We start from the raw sequence: 17,885 nt of genomic DNA, 5'->3' as shown, positions 1-17,885 counted from the left end.
ATACCTCAGAGAGAGAGAAGGCAGCTGTACCAGACCTCTGAGACGGCCATATGTGAACACACAAACACGGCCTCATACACACAATATTCCCAACTGTAGCAGACAAAGATGCATTATGATTGCTATGCTCAGCAGAGTGTGTCTGTTGGAAAGCATGTGTGTGTGTGCGTGTGGGTGTGTGTGTTGGGGGGATGTGGGTGCTACCTGGCATCAGCTTCACTGTAGTACTCCCTGGCTACGATGTCCTCAAACAGCTCTCCACCTGTCACCCTGCAGGGACACAATGACAACATGAGTTTGTCGTGATCTCGTCCTTCTCGTTATAAACTGACGGAGAGCGTTTACTTGTCCCTTATTTGTGCTTATTTGGCATGAATAGTACTTATAGCTAAAGTTAAACACGAGCAGGCAGCACAGTTTCTCAGAAGTACTAAGAGGAGAATAAAAGTACCCCAATTGATTAAAGTCTCATATGTATAAAGTAAATGTATTGGCTTTTTGCTAAAGTTACCAGCAGCAGTTCATTGTTGCTGTGTGAGATCGAAACAACCCCCAAAGAAAGCCCAGATGATGCAGCCTGATTCATTATGTTTCAAGTATTTATTTAAGCTAACATTTTCTGCTTCGATATTCAGGTTAGCTTCTTTTTCTGTTTATTAATAACATAGTATTACAACTTGACATCTGGAGATAAAATAGATAAATGAAAAGGAGGATCTCTCTGCAATTTCTCAACTTAACGTAAACAAACCTTTGAGCTTTTATCCTCTGAATATCCTGCACTCTCAAATACCCATTAGGATGTTGGATACAAATACTTATCCAAGTTATACAGTTGTCTACAAAAATCTGCAAAGAAGTTAGAAATACTTTTTTGTTGTCACTTTAATCCTTACACCAAAATATCATGATAACTTTTTAAGTCCATATCACTCATCTCTACATGCACCTTGTAGCTCTAGTCTCTGGTTTTTCTAAATGAAAAAACAATACTGCAAATTAGAGCGAAAATTAGAGTTACAATAAAAAACAATCATAGCAAATAATTTTCAAGAAGTATTATCAAACAAAATGGTCATACCTAATATTCAACTTATTCTGCCTCTCACCAGCCTGTCATAAATGCATCTGTGGAATCCAGTATTGCCCTCCAGTTAGACTGTTCTGGAATAAAATTACTGATAAACTCTCCTTTATATATGACCGCCACATTCCATTCTTTCCATTGTGCTCTGTTAGATAATTCCCTCATTTTCCCCGGCAACAGCATCAAATGTCACAAGTAAAATTGCTCGTGACAGAAATAAATAAATAAAAACATCTTGTGAAAAGCTTATCATAATTAGCATAAGCTTTCTTCAATGAACACTTAGGTAGAATTAAGGTTGTTCTTTGCAACCTCTGTGTGTTTTGTAAAAGAGCTCCAAAAGGTGTGTTTAAAGAGAAAATAACACTGGACAACACAATAGGAACAAATCCACAGAGTCATGCACTGAGTTTACTTGTTTCAGATGCAGTTTGGTATTAGTGTAAATGTATGTTTACTTCTAAAGCATGTTTTTTTCAAAACACTTTTCAAATGCCCTCCCTACAAGAATGTCTGATTTTTGGTTAAAATATACAGGAAATACCCCAGGATGGAAAAAGTTTCCAAAACCTTAATGTGGTTATCAAAGAGCAAACCATATCAAAATAAATATCAAAGTAAAAAAGAAAAACTTAACATCTGTAATTATTGCAGATCCAAGTCTGACGAGTTTATTCTATGTTGTATGAAAACCATTGGATCATTTGGCAGAAACCAATTCATTTAGTCTCAAGGTGTTTATAAATAACAAAATCCCTAACAGCATCTCTGAAGTATTGTTTAATCTCATTCAAGCAACGAAAGGTGCAAAATGGGACTGTGCTGGTGGGTGTGTGAACAGATAGGCAGGAGGAGTTTGTTACTCACAGATCAAACACCAGATAGTGGAAACCCTCTTCTGATATGCTGTCATGGAGTCTTACTGTGGAGGAGATTTCACAAAAACATAGTCAACTCACGTAGGAAATCAAACAGTGAAAGGCAAACCGGGTGTGTCCCGGTGAATTTTAGCACTCACCGATATTCGGGTGCTTTAGTAAACGACAAATCCTTGCCTCTCTCTCCAGCTTTTGATGATCTAAAAGAAAAGCAGAGCAGACACAAACAAACAGACATTAACAGTATTTCTCATGCTCCATGATGACTGGCTGCAAAAATTATCCAACATGAAGCTGGCTCCAGCTCATGTTTGCCTCAGTGGAGGACAGAGGACAGTGTTAATGTCACTGTCAGCGTGTTTATGTTGAGTCCGTCTGCGCGTGTTGGCTTTGCATCAGGCTGCTCTTTTGCTTACCAGAACTGAGAGGCTTGACAGAAATAATGTGACCTGATATGTGCTTGGTTACATGCCACACACAGCAACATAACAGCACAGTAAGGGGCACAGTAAGCTCAAAATGACTTCTGGAGTGTAAGTTGACAAATAGCTGAGAAAAAAAGTGAAATATACCCAAAATGGCAGGTAATGTAAGCATGTCAAGGTTGTTTTAAACAAATGACATGGAAAGACATTTCTGGACAGTTCTATTTTGATCAGTATTTTCAGATTCATTTATTGTTCTGGTAATTTATGTAGAGTGAGTGATGATTCAGTTTTAATTTAATCTTAACAGTTTTATTTCCATTAGCTGCAAGCAGAAATGCATTATATTTACAGAAATAAAAGCTTGTAAACATTACTCTGTGTGCAATGAATCTATATAATGTGTGAATAACTGAGTGAATAGAGTTTCTGAAATAAATTAACTTTTCAAATTTATTGAATGCAACTGTACTGTGACGCCGTTTGAAAATCAGTATTCATAGTCGCTGGTTGCTAATTTTCTGAACCGTCAATCAGATGATTGCAGAGACAGAGCATCATCTTGATATTTCGCACACTTAAAGGGGTCAATTTGTCTCTAATTGGCTTTCAGAGTTGTCTTCCACATTCCTGCTGCGTTGAACTGAGGTCTCCTAAGTTTTCTGTTCTTGGCTGATGTTGGTGTGGTTTTCTGCTGCTTCATCTCAGTTGACTGCTAAAGTTAAAACCGTACATTCAGAAATTGTACTCAGCATAACGGGTGGCTATTTGAGTTAGCTTTTTCATTTCTATAATTGAATACAACTCTGGTCATTCTCTTTTGATCTCCCTTATTAACAAGACATTTTTATCCACACTGACACGAACAGCCATGCAATAATATGCAATAACTTCCCTTTCTTCCCTCATACTCGTGTAATTTGAACTTCAACAAGTCGTCTCTAGAAGTGAAAGTATATTGACTTCCTGCTATCTGTAAGACCTGACCAGATGTGCTTACTAAAGCGTTTGATGAACATATACTCTATATGTGTCAGTACATCATCCAAAACTTTACACTGGAGCTGTGAAGTAGGGTAATTAAAGACTGGAGACAACAAGGTTGAAGATGAAGAGAAAAAAAAACAGGAATATCACAGATAAGAAAATAAAAATATAATGGAAGGTTTTTCAATTATTTATCTAAGTATTAAAGATTAGAATAGGATAGAAATTCTGTGCAACCTAGTAAAATTATTAGTGCCCCAGAAATGTGCATTTGGGTATCCATGCAATATTCTGTCCATCCTTTTCAGCCTTTATGCCAACCCACAAACCATTTTCACACAGCACCACTAGTTTTGTGTACTGCACATTTCTCTTTAATTTCCAACAAGAGTATTTAGTGAAAATTATTTTCCAAAATAAGATAGTCCTAAACAGTAAACATTATATCTTGTTCGTAGCACGTGTCAAAGAAAACTTTTGAAAAGTTAACACATTATGCCATGCCAAGAGGAAAACACTAAAAAGTACAGAGGTGACTGTGTGGCTGCTTGGATGCAGCACTGCCCCAAACAAGATATGGCAACCCAAGCACATCTCTCTGCAGGGTGATTACACTGATTTCATCTGACTTTATGAACATAGAGCGACATACAAATGTGTCTGTCAGAGAATACCCCAGTCTACTGACTGGACTGTGAGTCAGAACAGCAGTTGTCATAATGAGTAACATGCTACGGTTTTAGAAGTGACCCATTTCAACTTTCCCCCAGGAAACAAAAACCAAGGAAAGAAAAATATAGCAGCAGGTGAACACATCCATACTCCCAACATGTAAGACAAGTAGGAAGCATTTTGTTTCTGTTGTTTTGTCAACACATTCAAATCTCAACCAGAAGAGGAGATAGTGGTTTGTTTTTACATTCCTTACCATGAGTGAACAATTGTGTTGTGACACACAGAAAAAGCACCAAATCACAAAAACATTATTTTAGAAATATTTTTTTCATCTCTATTTAAAAGCATATAAACCACAAAACAATGTTAACCCAATCAACCTAAAAACTGTTGCTTCAGACCACAGTGGACACATAAAATAGGGGTTAAAACGGACACATTACCAATTTTGCTTTCTTGATGTTGGCTCTACAAGTTTAATGTTCAACACTAAACACTGCAGCATAACACTGCACTAGGCATCCTGGTAGAACATTAAAGCTTGTAAATAGATCCTGAAGTGGAGGTCTCTCTTGACTGCTTAATTTGATACGACTCCAAATTAGTGGGTTTTGAAAACTGAAGCGAACAACTGCTAACACCCAAGAGACAACAAGGTCAAAGCAGACTTCTGCCTCTAATCTTGAAGACATCAGTCATTCGTCCCATTTTATGAACCTTTAAACAAACATCACATTGTAAATATTACTCTGACAAACAGTTTCCATGTTCTGCTTTCCAATGCACATTTCAAACAGGGAGATTGTTGGTGACGCACTGCCTCCTACCTCCATTTACTGTGTTAACAACCAGTGGCTTCAGTGCTAATGCTGACCAAATGCTAACATGATGAGGCTTAATAGGTTCATAAAATAGAGTTTCCATAAACCACAAGGACATTCTTGAATTTTGAGTTTTTTGCATGAAGGTAAAAAAAAAAGTCGACCGTTTTCTAGTCTCCTTTCGGACTAGCTAGTACCTTTATGTTCCAGGACAAACTAATTTGGACTTATACCTAATAGGCTTAAAACAAATTCTAACTGCTTTCACTGCTTTTAACACAATCTGACTTAAATATCCTAAACTACATAATGCCTTAGAAAAATCATCTTGTGAAAAGAAGCATAATATATCTATTCTGTAAAGGCTTGCTCTCACTCCTGCACATAGAGCCTAATACAGCTACTTTGTTGTGCTGCAGATTTTCCATATTGCCTGTGAGGACATGTCCATTTAAATAATATTTCACTGTACTGCCAAATGTAGACAAAAACAGACGAGCACAGAGCCGCAGACAGAGCCTGAAACAAGGACAGCTCAGTTGACGCTGTTTTATTAACATGACCCTCAGAGCAAGGTCACTAATTGCTCTCTCAGTCTCACTATGTTACTGAAAAATACTTATTTAGCATCTCTCCTATTCTATCTTTCTCAACCTTATTTTTGCCTGTAAATTTCCAAAAGTCACCTGGATTGACCCTAACTTCAGGTTTTCTTACATGAGTGAGTTATTTTCTCTGTTACGTGAAGATCTGTACCTTTGGTTATTTTTATGTGCTGTAATGATTTTAAGCTGCCTTTGGTTGTAAGAATATAAAACAAATTACCTATATTTTTATCAAAAGCTGTTATCTGTTGGTCTGAGGCGCTTTGTGGAAAACACATTCCCCACATTGAGGATTTATCAGACATTTCGGGGGGGATTTTTCTCTAACTTGGAGAGTTAACACACATGGCATTTGCTGCTGTGCTCACCAACAAACTGCACACTGCAAATGCCTGTCACATGAAAGCCACACTCCTCCTCAGCATTTTCCAACCTTTACTTTCACTCTGCTTTCCCTTCTCTCTCACCCACTCTTTCCTTTCTCCACAGGTAGTACACCTCCTAGCTGGCTGGACATCTGTTGTCTAGCAACTCCTGCACCAATCAGAGCGCCAGGCCTCTCGTTCTCCTCTGCAGTGGAACCAGCCTTGCATGCAAATGGCAGACATCCCGAGAGTTTTTGTGCAACTATAAAACTCTAAAGAACATTGGGCAGAAAAATAGTTCTATAGGTGTCATCATCATGCAAGCTTTTAGTTTGAATTCATCTGTTTTTGAAATGAGATAAAGAACTCAAACTGTCACAAATAATGCAAAAAAATGTTCAGCTCAATTCTGAAGGCTATGTGAGATAGAAGTGCTAGTCTGTCCATCCAGTCTGTTGTTAAAGTTGTTTATCTATGCAACTTGCCTTTTCACTGAGAATGCCCTTATTCAAAAAACAGCAAAGAAGTATTGGGTAACTTGGATTAGAGTGTATGAATGCATGTGAAGATTTTTGGTTGACCCAACATTTTCTTTTATATTTTACTCTAGTAAATCCCCTTTAATATAAACATTGCTACTGTAAGCAAGTCTGAAATCTGCTTGACACTGAAACCGCCTAAACTTGATAATGTGTTGCAAGTCAATGACAGAAAAGCTTTAAAATATTTAGGTGTCAGTGCAAATGTGCAAGCTTGATCCTCAATGCGGCGGAAGCTTTGAGAGGCACTTTGCTTACGTTTGTTAAAATTGACTGCTGGCTTTATAATTGCAGTGCCTTGCAAAAGTATAAAACTTTTGTTTTACTTTTTATTTTTTATGGGGTTTTTTTATGTTGTCACTGCAAACTTTAACCCTTTAACTGTCACCCCAAATACTGTCACATGCAGGTCAATGGGTCACTGGGGACACCGGCGTCCTCCTGGCAGTTCTGTCCTGGATTAAAAAATTTTTATGTGAAACCCAAGAAGTCTATGGTAACTCTGAAGAGTGACAAAGATCCAAAGCTCAGATGGAAAATTCAATTGACATAAGACATTTCAGCCATGTTCTTATGTAGTCACCCTTTGTGGAGTCAATAATAAAACAGTCATTGATAGAAAGTTGTAATAAATCCTGTGTCAGTTTTCCACAATCCATGTGGGGAAACAGCAAGCATTTGAAAGTAAGTACTTTGGCCAGATGAGACTAAAACTAAGCTTTTTGGACTGCATGCAAAAGCTGTGAAAACCTGACATCATAAAAAAACTGAACACAACATACCCACTGTGTTAGATGGTAGTGGCCATATCATGTAAGATTGATGAAGCTAAATTTATAGTAATCCTGTAAGAAAACCTTACTTGTGACTGAGTTTGAGGTAAAAATAAAGGGTCAACATTTATTTTTCTAGATAGCTGGAAGATATGAACCTTACAAGACCTACAGTTGTAAATGCACCAATCAGGGGTTCTAAAATACTTTTTACAAAGTACACACTACTAGAGGATAGGACTGAATACAGATGCAGGTCCTATTTTTTTCAGATGTTTTATTTGCTAAACATTTTGGAAACCTTGCACTGTCATGTGTTCTTCCATCACATAAAATCCCAATAAAATGCATTGAAGTATGAGGCTGTAATATGAAAAGATGTGAACAATTCAAGGGTTATGAATACTTTTCAATGCACTACATAAGGTCCAGATGTTAATCTAATCCATTCAGCTGCAATCACTTGGTAAGACTTTGAAACTTCAGTCTATTTAAGCCTAACTCAATTTCTGCGTATTCATATTTTTAGTTTGCAGTGGGAATGGCTACTTAACACTTTTCTCTTCAATATCAAATTTAAAAATCCGCTATGATGTACAACACTCGAGTACTATAACAAAGAAAATATTTTTGGAGAGTTTTGTGTCACACTCACTGCAATCCTCTGAAGAAACTCGTATCATCTTGTTCTCAGGAATACATTTTTGTGTTTTGCTTTTTCTTAAGGTCATGAAACTGAGACGCTCATAGTGAATTATTTACTAAGAGAATTGAAAAGGAGTCATTTGAGTCTTTGTAAACTTTGCATACTTCCTCCCTGACACCACAGATATTTGAGGACTCCAAAAGCAAAACTTTAAAGACTGTTCAACATTATGAAGTGGGCTCATTTCTATTAACTCATTTAATCAGTAATGATGATGAGGAGGCGAAGGCCACAATGCTTATGGCAGCCAGAAAAAGAAAAATAGTAAAAATTTTAAAGAGGGAAGTAAAGGAAGTGATCATGGAAAAAATATTAAAAAGTAAAAGGAGTTTCCCCTGATGAATTGTCACTCTTAGTTCCCACGCAGCGATCAATGATTTTCACTCAAACTATACTTTATTAATTATTGCAAAAATGAGAACAGCAAGTTCATGTCATGACATGTGCAGTGTCCATTCAGTCTGACCCGTTCTGTCTAGACAGAGTCATTACCTTCTATACCTGGGTTATCAGGTTTCTCACAGGTAGTCTGGGAACCAACACTTCTAACTCAGCATTAGGCCATTAATAAAGATCTTTAAAACCTTGAAAATGGAGGAGCTTTCCATTCTTATTTAAATTCTTCCTAAGTTACAGGGTAGAAATACACCAAGCCTCATGAATGTAATTGTTGCTGCAAAAGGAGGTTAATATTTTTCCAAAGATTATACAAAGTACCAAAAAAAATAATTCTCTAAACTTTCACTAACATAAAGTAACCTTTTCGTCTCTCTATAATTGGCATAGTGAAAGTGTTCAAAATGAATAATTTTCCTCTGTATACAGTGGGATAATTTCTTTGAACCTGCAGCTTTTCCCTTTGTTTATTCTGAAAGAGCAGAGGAGTTTGAAGTATTAGACCAAGCAAATTTGTTTATTATCTTACTTTCTTTGGATATTTAAAAAGATATCCATAAAAATCTCCAAATAAAGTCTTTGGAGTTCACTAACTAACTCCAAAGTGTTGCAATGACACTGTTTCAAAACTGACTGCCCCCCTCAAAACAATCATTGCACCATCATATCCATCATGAGACAATTTGAGAATTTCCCATGCAGACCCAACCAGCTGGCCTCTTCCTCTTTTAGTTTCCTGAAGGCTCACATGTGCAACTGTTGTGCAGGAATGTATTATACTGAAGAGTTTGACTTCACAACCTTTATATCCAATAATGCCAAATTAGGGAACAGAAAGAGAGAGTTTAAGGATAAAACGTGAATGGAAAAATAAAGAAATAAAAAAAGCAAAGCAGGTCAGTGACACATCATTTAGAATATGAATAAAATAGAGGTTTCATAACAGGTAAGTGTAGCAGATACTGTTATACCAGTATGAGTATGGGCACACTGGTCAGCAATGATAGAAGGGGAAGACAATTAAAGCAACCACTCATTACAGCTATGAATGCTGAATCTCATAGAGGAAATGTATGGAAAAATATTAATGCGGGAGCAACCCGGGGCAGAGGGGTAAAATACGGTTGTTTCCCAGTCAAAACGGGAGACTTGACAGGTATGGATTTCTTGAAAAGTACAGTGAGCTCCTCATCTGTCCATAAGGTGAGGAAACTAAACTAGAGATCACAAAAGCAGTCCCATTTTACTTTGGATGCATGTTTAACACAACCACTGAAGTCACAAGCTAATCTTCTGCCATTTATAGGCATAGCTGCAAACAGCGCAACAAATAATTCAACTTTTATGTCACTTGATTGACTTTCTGTTATCCTAATTTAAAAAAAACAGCCAGTTTTCAGAGAAACACCACCAGGACTATGATGGATACCAAACAGGTCCAGGTTAAATTCCAAGATTTGACAGTTTTTGATACTTTGGATTGCTGATCTATATGAGTTTACTTTGTATGATTTCTTGGTGTGACATGTCAAACAGGCTGTAGACACTCTCTGGGTTGGCCTCAGTCAAAGTATACTTTTAAACAATAAATCATATCCTTAGTCTTAACTGTTACACTAAGGCAAATCCCAGCCACGTGTAGCACAGCAGGTTAACAGAAATGCTGTCCTCTAAATTAATTAAGAGTTTTAATTAAAAAGATTAAGTAAGGCAAATGTAACATCCTTATTGGGCAGCAGCGGCACAATCTTCCTCCACACAGTTATATTCTTCAGCTTACAGAACACAGGGGCCTAATAAAACCATTCAAAAAGCAGAGACACCGTCACCCTCGGCTGGTTACCAACAGAGGAAGAGTTATGAAACCAATAACTCCCAAGCTTCTCCCCGAAGGAGAAACAAAGGCAGCTGGTGTCAAAGATAAAACTGCTCCAAGAGTATGCCTGTGAGTACATCATGGGAATGTTTTGTTATCGTGTTCAAGTTTAAAGCAGACACAGTCAAATATGTGAAATAATTTTAATCTGAAGAGGATAGTTTGAAGACATCCCGACAGAATGACCAAGAAAAACAAGCAGGTACACAAACACTTCTGTAATTAAATACAGAGATTTGCATGCATAAATCAGGCCATACTGTGCCTTGTTAATATTTATGAGCCCAACATTAAGCTAACTTTTGTAGGCTGCAGGTGAGGAGCATCTGCAGCACAGAGGTAATAATACAAGCATCAGAGTATTACAGGTTCACTTTGAGAATATTGTCTTTTAATGTTACAGAAAGGATAAAAAATATTAAACAAGGTAAAACTGAAAGAATAAATGCTGAAGCTCCTGTATATAGATGCCCTACTTTAGTCAAGGTTCAAGTCAAACTATAATGATAATTAAAATAAACCATTTGTCCAAAGTGTAATTTCAAAGAAAAAAACATTATTATTATAATTGTAATTATTTCAAAAATATTCTCACAGTGCCAGAGATTTTTATGTTATCTTAACAGAACTTCGTAGTTTAGCACATGTAACACATGCGTGTTGATATTTAAAATTTCTTCATAAGTTCAGACAAGATGCGCTATTCTCAATGTATACATTTTTTCATGTTGGTTCATATTAGTTTCAAGCTTATTTCTGGTCAGAGTGAAAATTCTATAAAAGCGCACTTTTCATTGTCCCATGATTTCCTTTTTTAGAGATGATACAAGATGTGAAGTTTTCATATTGCAGCTTGCTTTTCCAAAAGTTAATAGATAATTTGTTTATATTTCCACTGTACCCAAAAAGCTACTTCAGATTTTACCTGCTGCAGATAAAATTTTCCATCATCTGCAAAAAAAAAAACAGAAATAAGCGTTTCACATTTTTACAAAATAGAAGCAATTATGGACAAATCAGTAGATCTTGTGGCAGAATCATTATTATTTACAGGCAGATATCCATATCTACAATCCAACTAACAATGCAGAAATTCATGAAGAAACATCTGGTTACAGATGTAATTATCTGTCAAAAATATTTTGAACATCTGTTTAAAAACATCCAGCTATATGTCCTTTATCCTGTATCAGAAAATTAACACTAAGTTACAAGGTTTGCATCCATCACTTTGACAGCGAGATGAATGTCCCACAAAAACAGAAAACACTGATTTTACCCATTTCTTGAAATGCACATCTCAATAATTACGACTACATAGGTGCTGTAAGTGAGCAAAACTGTGTTCGCATAGGAGGCGGTACTGAAAATAATCTCTCACCTTCTGAATGTAAATGTAATACATCTGAGAGGTGTAATATCTCTAACTCCAATTTGTGGTTGTGTGTCATTAGAGAAAAATAATATTAAAAAAATAAATAATGCCTAATGATTTTTATGTAAAAACTGGCACATGCAGAGGGGGGGAATGGGGGCTTGAGCCCCTGCCCCTTTTATCCTTGATGCGCTAGTGCCCTTTTTGAGTTTTTTGGTTTTTTTCAATTTTCTATTTTTTTGTATGTCAGAAGGCCTGCTTGTGTCCCTCAGCAATTATATTTAGCTGAATATAATAATTTAGCAAAATAAACTAGTCTGGCTGCCCTCAGTCTAATAATGACTCAGTTTCTCTGCCTCCATGTTTTTCAGTTACCGGGTCCAAAAGGTGACGAGGAGGGGGGCGGATCTGCGCCTCTAACTATGAAATTATGGGCAAGAAGATTTTTTTTTTATACACTGGTTTGTGAATAAAAACGTAGGTCTGATGTTGACGTTATAAAAATTGTTTCTATTTATATTTTTGCAATTGTCCTTGCAATAGCGGAAAAAAAACCCGCCTCGCCCCTAAACACAGAAATGATTCGGCTGCAGAGAAAACTTCTGACTTTAACTTAATCAGGCTGCTAAATGCCGGATTCGCTACAGGCAGCCTGAGTCGCTCCCACTGACAGATATAAGAATGTCTGTCTTTATATCAGACATCCTGATATAAGACACGGTACTGCGATTGTCACGCAATGCAGCTCAAAGCCCCGGTATCACCCGGTACCAAAATTTACCCTTTAAATGAACATCACATTAGAATAATTATTTTATTAATAGCACTGTAAGAACATTACACAGTGGCAGAACAACAGAATAGTTTATTTTTTGTTGAGGTCTTTTACAAAATCCACATACAGCAGCACTTAAAGAACAGATTAATTGCCATGGGGCCAGACAAGGAGAAAACCTAGAGGGAGGACAAACAACATACAAAGAGACATTGGGAGCACATGCTGTATAATTAAGAAAGCTGTTTTTGAAGTCTATTAGGCTTATTTATCATGCTCTAGGTTCTTTCCTTACAGAGTGAGTCACCGAAAGGCAATTTTAAATCCAACAGCTGCAATTTTCATTTCCAGCTTATACAAGACTCTGTTTTACTAAAGATGAAATTATCCTTTGAAGTCAGGCTTAATTTTCCGGTTGCGTCTGTCCTCTAAAATCTACCAGAATGGGAACTCAATATTAATCTTTCATTAAGACTTTAGATTTAGGTTTGTAATTTATGTTGGTTAACAACCATAGATTTGGTATCTCTACCACTGAAGCCACAAGATAATCCACAGCAACTGCAACAAATAACGCAAAAATGAATCTGTAACAAGACAGTTCAATCGACTGATTTTTCGCTATCTTACTCAATATCAAAAACGATTTTAAAGCAATACCACCAGGTCTAAGGTGGATACCAAATTGCTTATGCATTAGATTTACAGGTGTACCAGAAACAAGCAAATAGTTTCCAATTTGAGACAGCTGTATGTAAAAATTAAAAAAAATTACTAATTGCATTAAAATTGTTACATTCTGTGTAATTAATAAATCAAAATTAACATGTTGAAATACAGTCCCTAAATAAAAGCAATTAGATGATATGCTATAAATTTTACACATTAATGTCATGGTACAGTGAGACCATGATTTACGCAAAAGTATACAGTGAGAATCTCATAGCAGCCAATGCCTGGTGTTATTATTTTATCATTTGTATGTACTTCAATGTCTCAAGCTAGCAACAGGAAATGTCTAAAAAGTAAATATCCATATCCACATTTCAAACATGAATTCTTCTGTCCAAAAAAGTACATCTCATCTCAATAAAATTTTTGGCCTTTTGCATAGCAATAAATTAAGAAGCAATTGAAGTGATAAACTGTCAACAAATTGCACGCAAAATACATTGGATACAATTTGCTGGTAACTGACATATTGTATATTTTTACAGATTTACAGATTGTGCAGAGGCACATTTGCCAATGAAAGGCTTTTACTGAAACCAAAAACCGTGGTGTCGTTCAAAAGATGGAATACTTTCAAAGCCGTGTGCACTCACATGTGTGTGTCAGATAGAGACAGACAGCATGAGAGCACGACCAGCATTTATTTTTAGCCTTCAAGTACCCAGTGAGTCATGTGATTCCCCTTCCCTCCTGTTTCTCCAATCTCCATCTCGTTCATATCGTCATGTCTCTGCAATCTCTCATTTTACCTCTCAACAAAGCAAGGTGAGTCAGACCAACAGTGACTTAATACAAATTTAAAAAATAAAAATGAGGAGAAAAATAAAAAATCTCTTGCTAACAAAAGTCTATTCTGACTGAGGGTTAGTTTGAAAAGAAAGATGACCGTGAAAAGGAGGAACGTTTAAGACAAATTAAAAAATTATTTTGTTTGAATAAAATTCAGGGATTTTTCAAACAAACAAGGCTTTGCCCCATTTCTGTTATACAATAACTATAAAAATGAAATGAACAAGCTTTGTCTTTTATATATTCTAGACACTTAAGAACAGATGAGGGTTTACAGGCATGCACAAGCGACAGCATGGCAGCACACACCCACACATGCACAGCACACCATCAGCAAATATAAAGTGACAAGAGATGGCAAGCAGAGAAGCAGTGACAGGACACCAACACAAGCATGAAGGAAGAGTACAAATCAACTGCTGTGGGAGAGCGTCTCAATGCATGAACACAAAAACTCAAGTACTGACTTGCCATCCTTTCTCTTATTATCTCCCTTTTTTGCTGCTTCCTATCATTTTCTTCCCCTCTTGCCATATTCTCTTGCCCCCTCTTGTTCTCTGACTCATCTACTGCTCCTAATGAAATGCTGAGCAATCGGGATTGTAGATTGCAAGCGAGTGATCGGCCCCAGCAGGACCACCGCATATGCGTGCCCACACGACAGGAAATGCACACAGAGCTTTGATCTGCCCACATTCCAGCCATCAGTCCTATCTTAAACCTCTGTCAATTCCAGATACTGACACACACCGCCTGCAAATGCATATGGGTTGGTGATGGGGGGGGTTGGGGCAATGGCTTATGATCCTGCCAAAGAGACTGGAATCAGAGTTGCAATTCTGAAGCTTATCATGTAAAGCGGCTAAGACTGTATCTGACGCCAGCATGTCCTGTATGTAAACCTTAAAATATACACACACAATCAGACAGTGTGTGTTTTTAGAGACAGACCCACATGCACAAGGAGTGAGATTATTCTTCACAGTATTTTTGGAAAATCTGTCTATGCAAGTGGTGAGACACCGATCCGTCTGGTGAGGTGTCTGTTACCGACTGAGCAAGCGAGGGTCAACACGGATAGAACAGAGAAATAGCGAGAGGAGTCTTCACACAAAAAACAGGACAGCAGAGCAGTAAGAGAGAAGACAGAATGGAAGAGATGAAAAATGCAACACAAAGAATACAAAAAGGTACAAAGAAAGTTTCTGCTGCTATGGTCAAAAAATTTATCATAGCACTCTTTTAAGTATTGGAGAGTTTAAACAATTATCATAAACTGCATCAAACAAAAAAAAAGTATAGTCTTTAAGATGGCGTCTGTTTACTGGGGCATGGCGATGGTGCCCCATATACGGCGGCCTTTGACTTCGACGCAGCCATCACAGGTTCCAGTCCCGGCCTGTTGACCTTTGCCACATGTCTTCCCCCTCTCGCAACAGCAGCTTTCCTGTCTCACCACTATCAAATAAAGGCCACTAGAAAAGGAAACAACCTTAAAAATAAAAAATAAAGAAGATAATGTGTTTATAGAATATTAACAGAGCACAACCAGAACCTAATGCAATAATAGTTCAAACTATTGATTTCCATCTGTTTTCCAAATTGCAAAAATCCTGAAATAACGGTGGCCTCACATACCACTCGTTAAGCCACATGCACTGTCTGTCCTACCAAACTTTAAAGCCTACCTTTATTATTATTATCAATATTTTCTGACTTTTGATAAGTAATTGAAGTTGCTTTATTACTCAGCACTATACTGGGTTCCATTTGTTAAATCAGCAAAAGGATAAGTGGTCTGTACCTTTTGGTATAAACAACATGGAAGCATAAATTAAGACTACTGCTGGTGGTCTAACACTATGAGGCCATTCCTTTGGGATTACAGTGTACCCATCTTCATGTCCTTCCAGCACAATAATGCACAATGCAATACAGCTCAAACCATCTCTAATGACAACAGTGAGTTCTCTGTACCCCAGAGGTCTCTACCGTCACCAGCTCTGAATCTACTAGAGCACCTTTGGGATGTACTGGAACAGGAGATTTTCTGTGCAGCTGACAACATACCTTAACTGGGTGATGCTATAACTTAAAATGATTTAAAGGACTCAAGAAGTGTTTGGGGCACATCTATGCAATGAAGGCAGTACTGACAGCAAAAAAACCAGCCCAACCCAGTATTAGGATGGCATGCCAATCAAAGTGAGAATTCAGTAAACATAAATATTTGAATTATTCCAGTTATTTATTTTTGAAAATGATCTTTAAAATCCCTATGCTTTTGACTGAACAAGTATAAGCACGTTTCCATAGTTAGCAATAAAATGCAAAGCAAGAGTTGTGAAAATGTACCTTACGGCTTATTATGTACAGCCATTTAAAAAGTTAACAACTTTAAAATCACGCTGCTGCACTGACAAAACCACAAGTCTAACATTCATCACAAAAAATAACAAGAGGATGACAAAAATACAAATCTTAAAAGAAAGAATGAAAAACATGTAATACCCAAATTAGAAAATCAGCAAAATTCCAGCACAAAACCAATATTTACCTTTTGTCATTTTTTTCAGCAGAACTACACTTCTGGATGTACAGCAATGGTTTTGACACTTTTACATTGTAAATCCACCAAGTTTAGAATGAAATTTATTGTCTCGTTAATTTCAATTCATATATTCCTTAGACTGCTCTCTATTGGTAGCAACATGCAATAATTAAAGATTTAAAAAAATTAGAAGGAACGCCGCTGCAAAACAAATCAAAATCCTGTTGAAGCCTCAAGTTGTTGCGGTTTACCTAAAGAGTGCGCTCCATGTTTGAACATTAATGGCAAAGAGCACAAATGAAACAACTCCTTATAGTTTTTGTATTTTCTTGCACTGTTTGTTTTTGCTTTTTTGGTCTCCCCTAGAGCATGTTTTCTCAATTCCGGTCTTCAGAGACCACTTCTTTTCATGTTTTATGTGATTTTCTTCTGCCACACACCTGACTTGATTTACAAGCTTCTGCAGAACTTGATGGTATGCAGAGGGGGTCATGCAATCATTTGAATCAAGTGTTCTGAAACAGAGACACATCTAGGGCTCTGCATCTAAAACATGCAGGGCCCTAGTCTGCCCTGAAGCTGTCCAGTGGAAATATTGTAAGAAGGTGTTAACATTTCTACACATAACTATCTAATACATCAACAGAATGCAGAAAAGTTATAGGTTGTAAACAAAACTTTCAGAGCATGCAGTGCCACTGGCATGTCAAGGCAGCTTGGGGAATTAGATGCCAGTGAGCCATCAAGAGACAAATTAATCAATCATTCATCAGAATGCTAATGTGTTTTACAGATAACATTTTTAGGTATACAAGCTCTACCTGCTAACAATAAATAAAAAATTTAAAGACATTCAAAGATCCTGGTCCAAATTTATTTGTAAGGGCCCTTCAGGCACCAGAACATTGCAATGCATTTTCCTAAGAAAATAAAATCCTTTTTATGTGGAGAGAACTGATTATAGCTTTATGGGGAGGCGTATTACGCAACATCGATTTTTTTTTTTTTTTTTTTTGCACTTTATGCCAAGTAATACTGTTATTTCCTCCTCAAACACATACCTGGAGAGCTGCTTCGACTCATTAATACATCTTGGAGAAAGCCTTGAATCTCTCATGGCAGCTATTCAATGTGTATTTACCCAACCCTCCTCCTTGGAGCTTCAGTCTCCAACTGAGCCCCCGCCTTCAGAGCATCCCTCCTCTGCTTCTCCACCAGACTAGTGGCAGAAGCAATTAGCAAACACCTGGAGGAACTGTGCATCTGTTAAGCTTATCATTCAAACTACATTGCTCCTAAGAACAGATGTAAAATGTGTCAATGGTTGGAATGGAGTAGCATTGCTAGGATGACCTGGTGAAGTGGGAGAGTCAGAAAAGGAGGTAATAAAAGAGATGTGGGGGACCAGTTGCAGGGGACTTTATATCAAGAAACCCCCACCCCTTCCATTAAAATATGATTCTATTCTCTTTCCAACAAAAAGGTTTTTTTTGGGGGGGGGAGTTATTAAAAAGCACAGTGTTTCATTGT

The 17,885-nt window shown here is 37.1% G+C and overlaps 1 protein-coding gene across 12 annotated transcripts in view; it reads right to left on the bottom strand.

Annotated features, from left to right (window-relative positions):
• camk2d2 (calcium/calmodulin-dependent protein kinase (CaM kinase) II delta 2) overlaps nucleotides 1-17,885 on the bottom strand; it is a 51,288-nt gene that overhangs the window by 24,657 nt on the left and 8,746 nt on the right. For all 12 annotated transcript variants that reach the window (XM_044112944.1, XM_044112937.1, XM_044112936.1 and 9 more), the window contains exons 3-5: nucleotides 2,106-2,165; nucleotides 1,955-2,009; nucleotides 205-270 (exon numbers count right to left, since the gene is read on the bottom strand). In XM_044112944.1, coding sequence (XP_043968879.1) covers nucleotides 205-270; nucleotides 1,955-2,009; nucleotides 2,106-2,165 — 181 coding nt within the window. The remainder of the gene's footprint in view (nucleotides 1-204; nucleotides 271-1,954; nucleotides 2,010-2,105; nucleotides 2,166-17,885) is intronic.

This window comes from Gambusia affinis, linkage group LG04, assembly GCF_019740435.1.
Source record: "Gambusia affinis linkage group LG04, SWU_Gaff_1.0, whole genome shotgun sequence".
Lineage (NCBI taxonomy): Eukaryota > Metazoa > Chordata > Actinopteri > Cyprinodontiformes > Poeciliidae > Gambusia > Gambusia affinis.
This window is presented reverse-complemented; position numbering and strand designations above follow the sequence as displayed.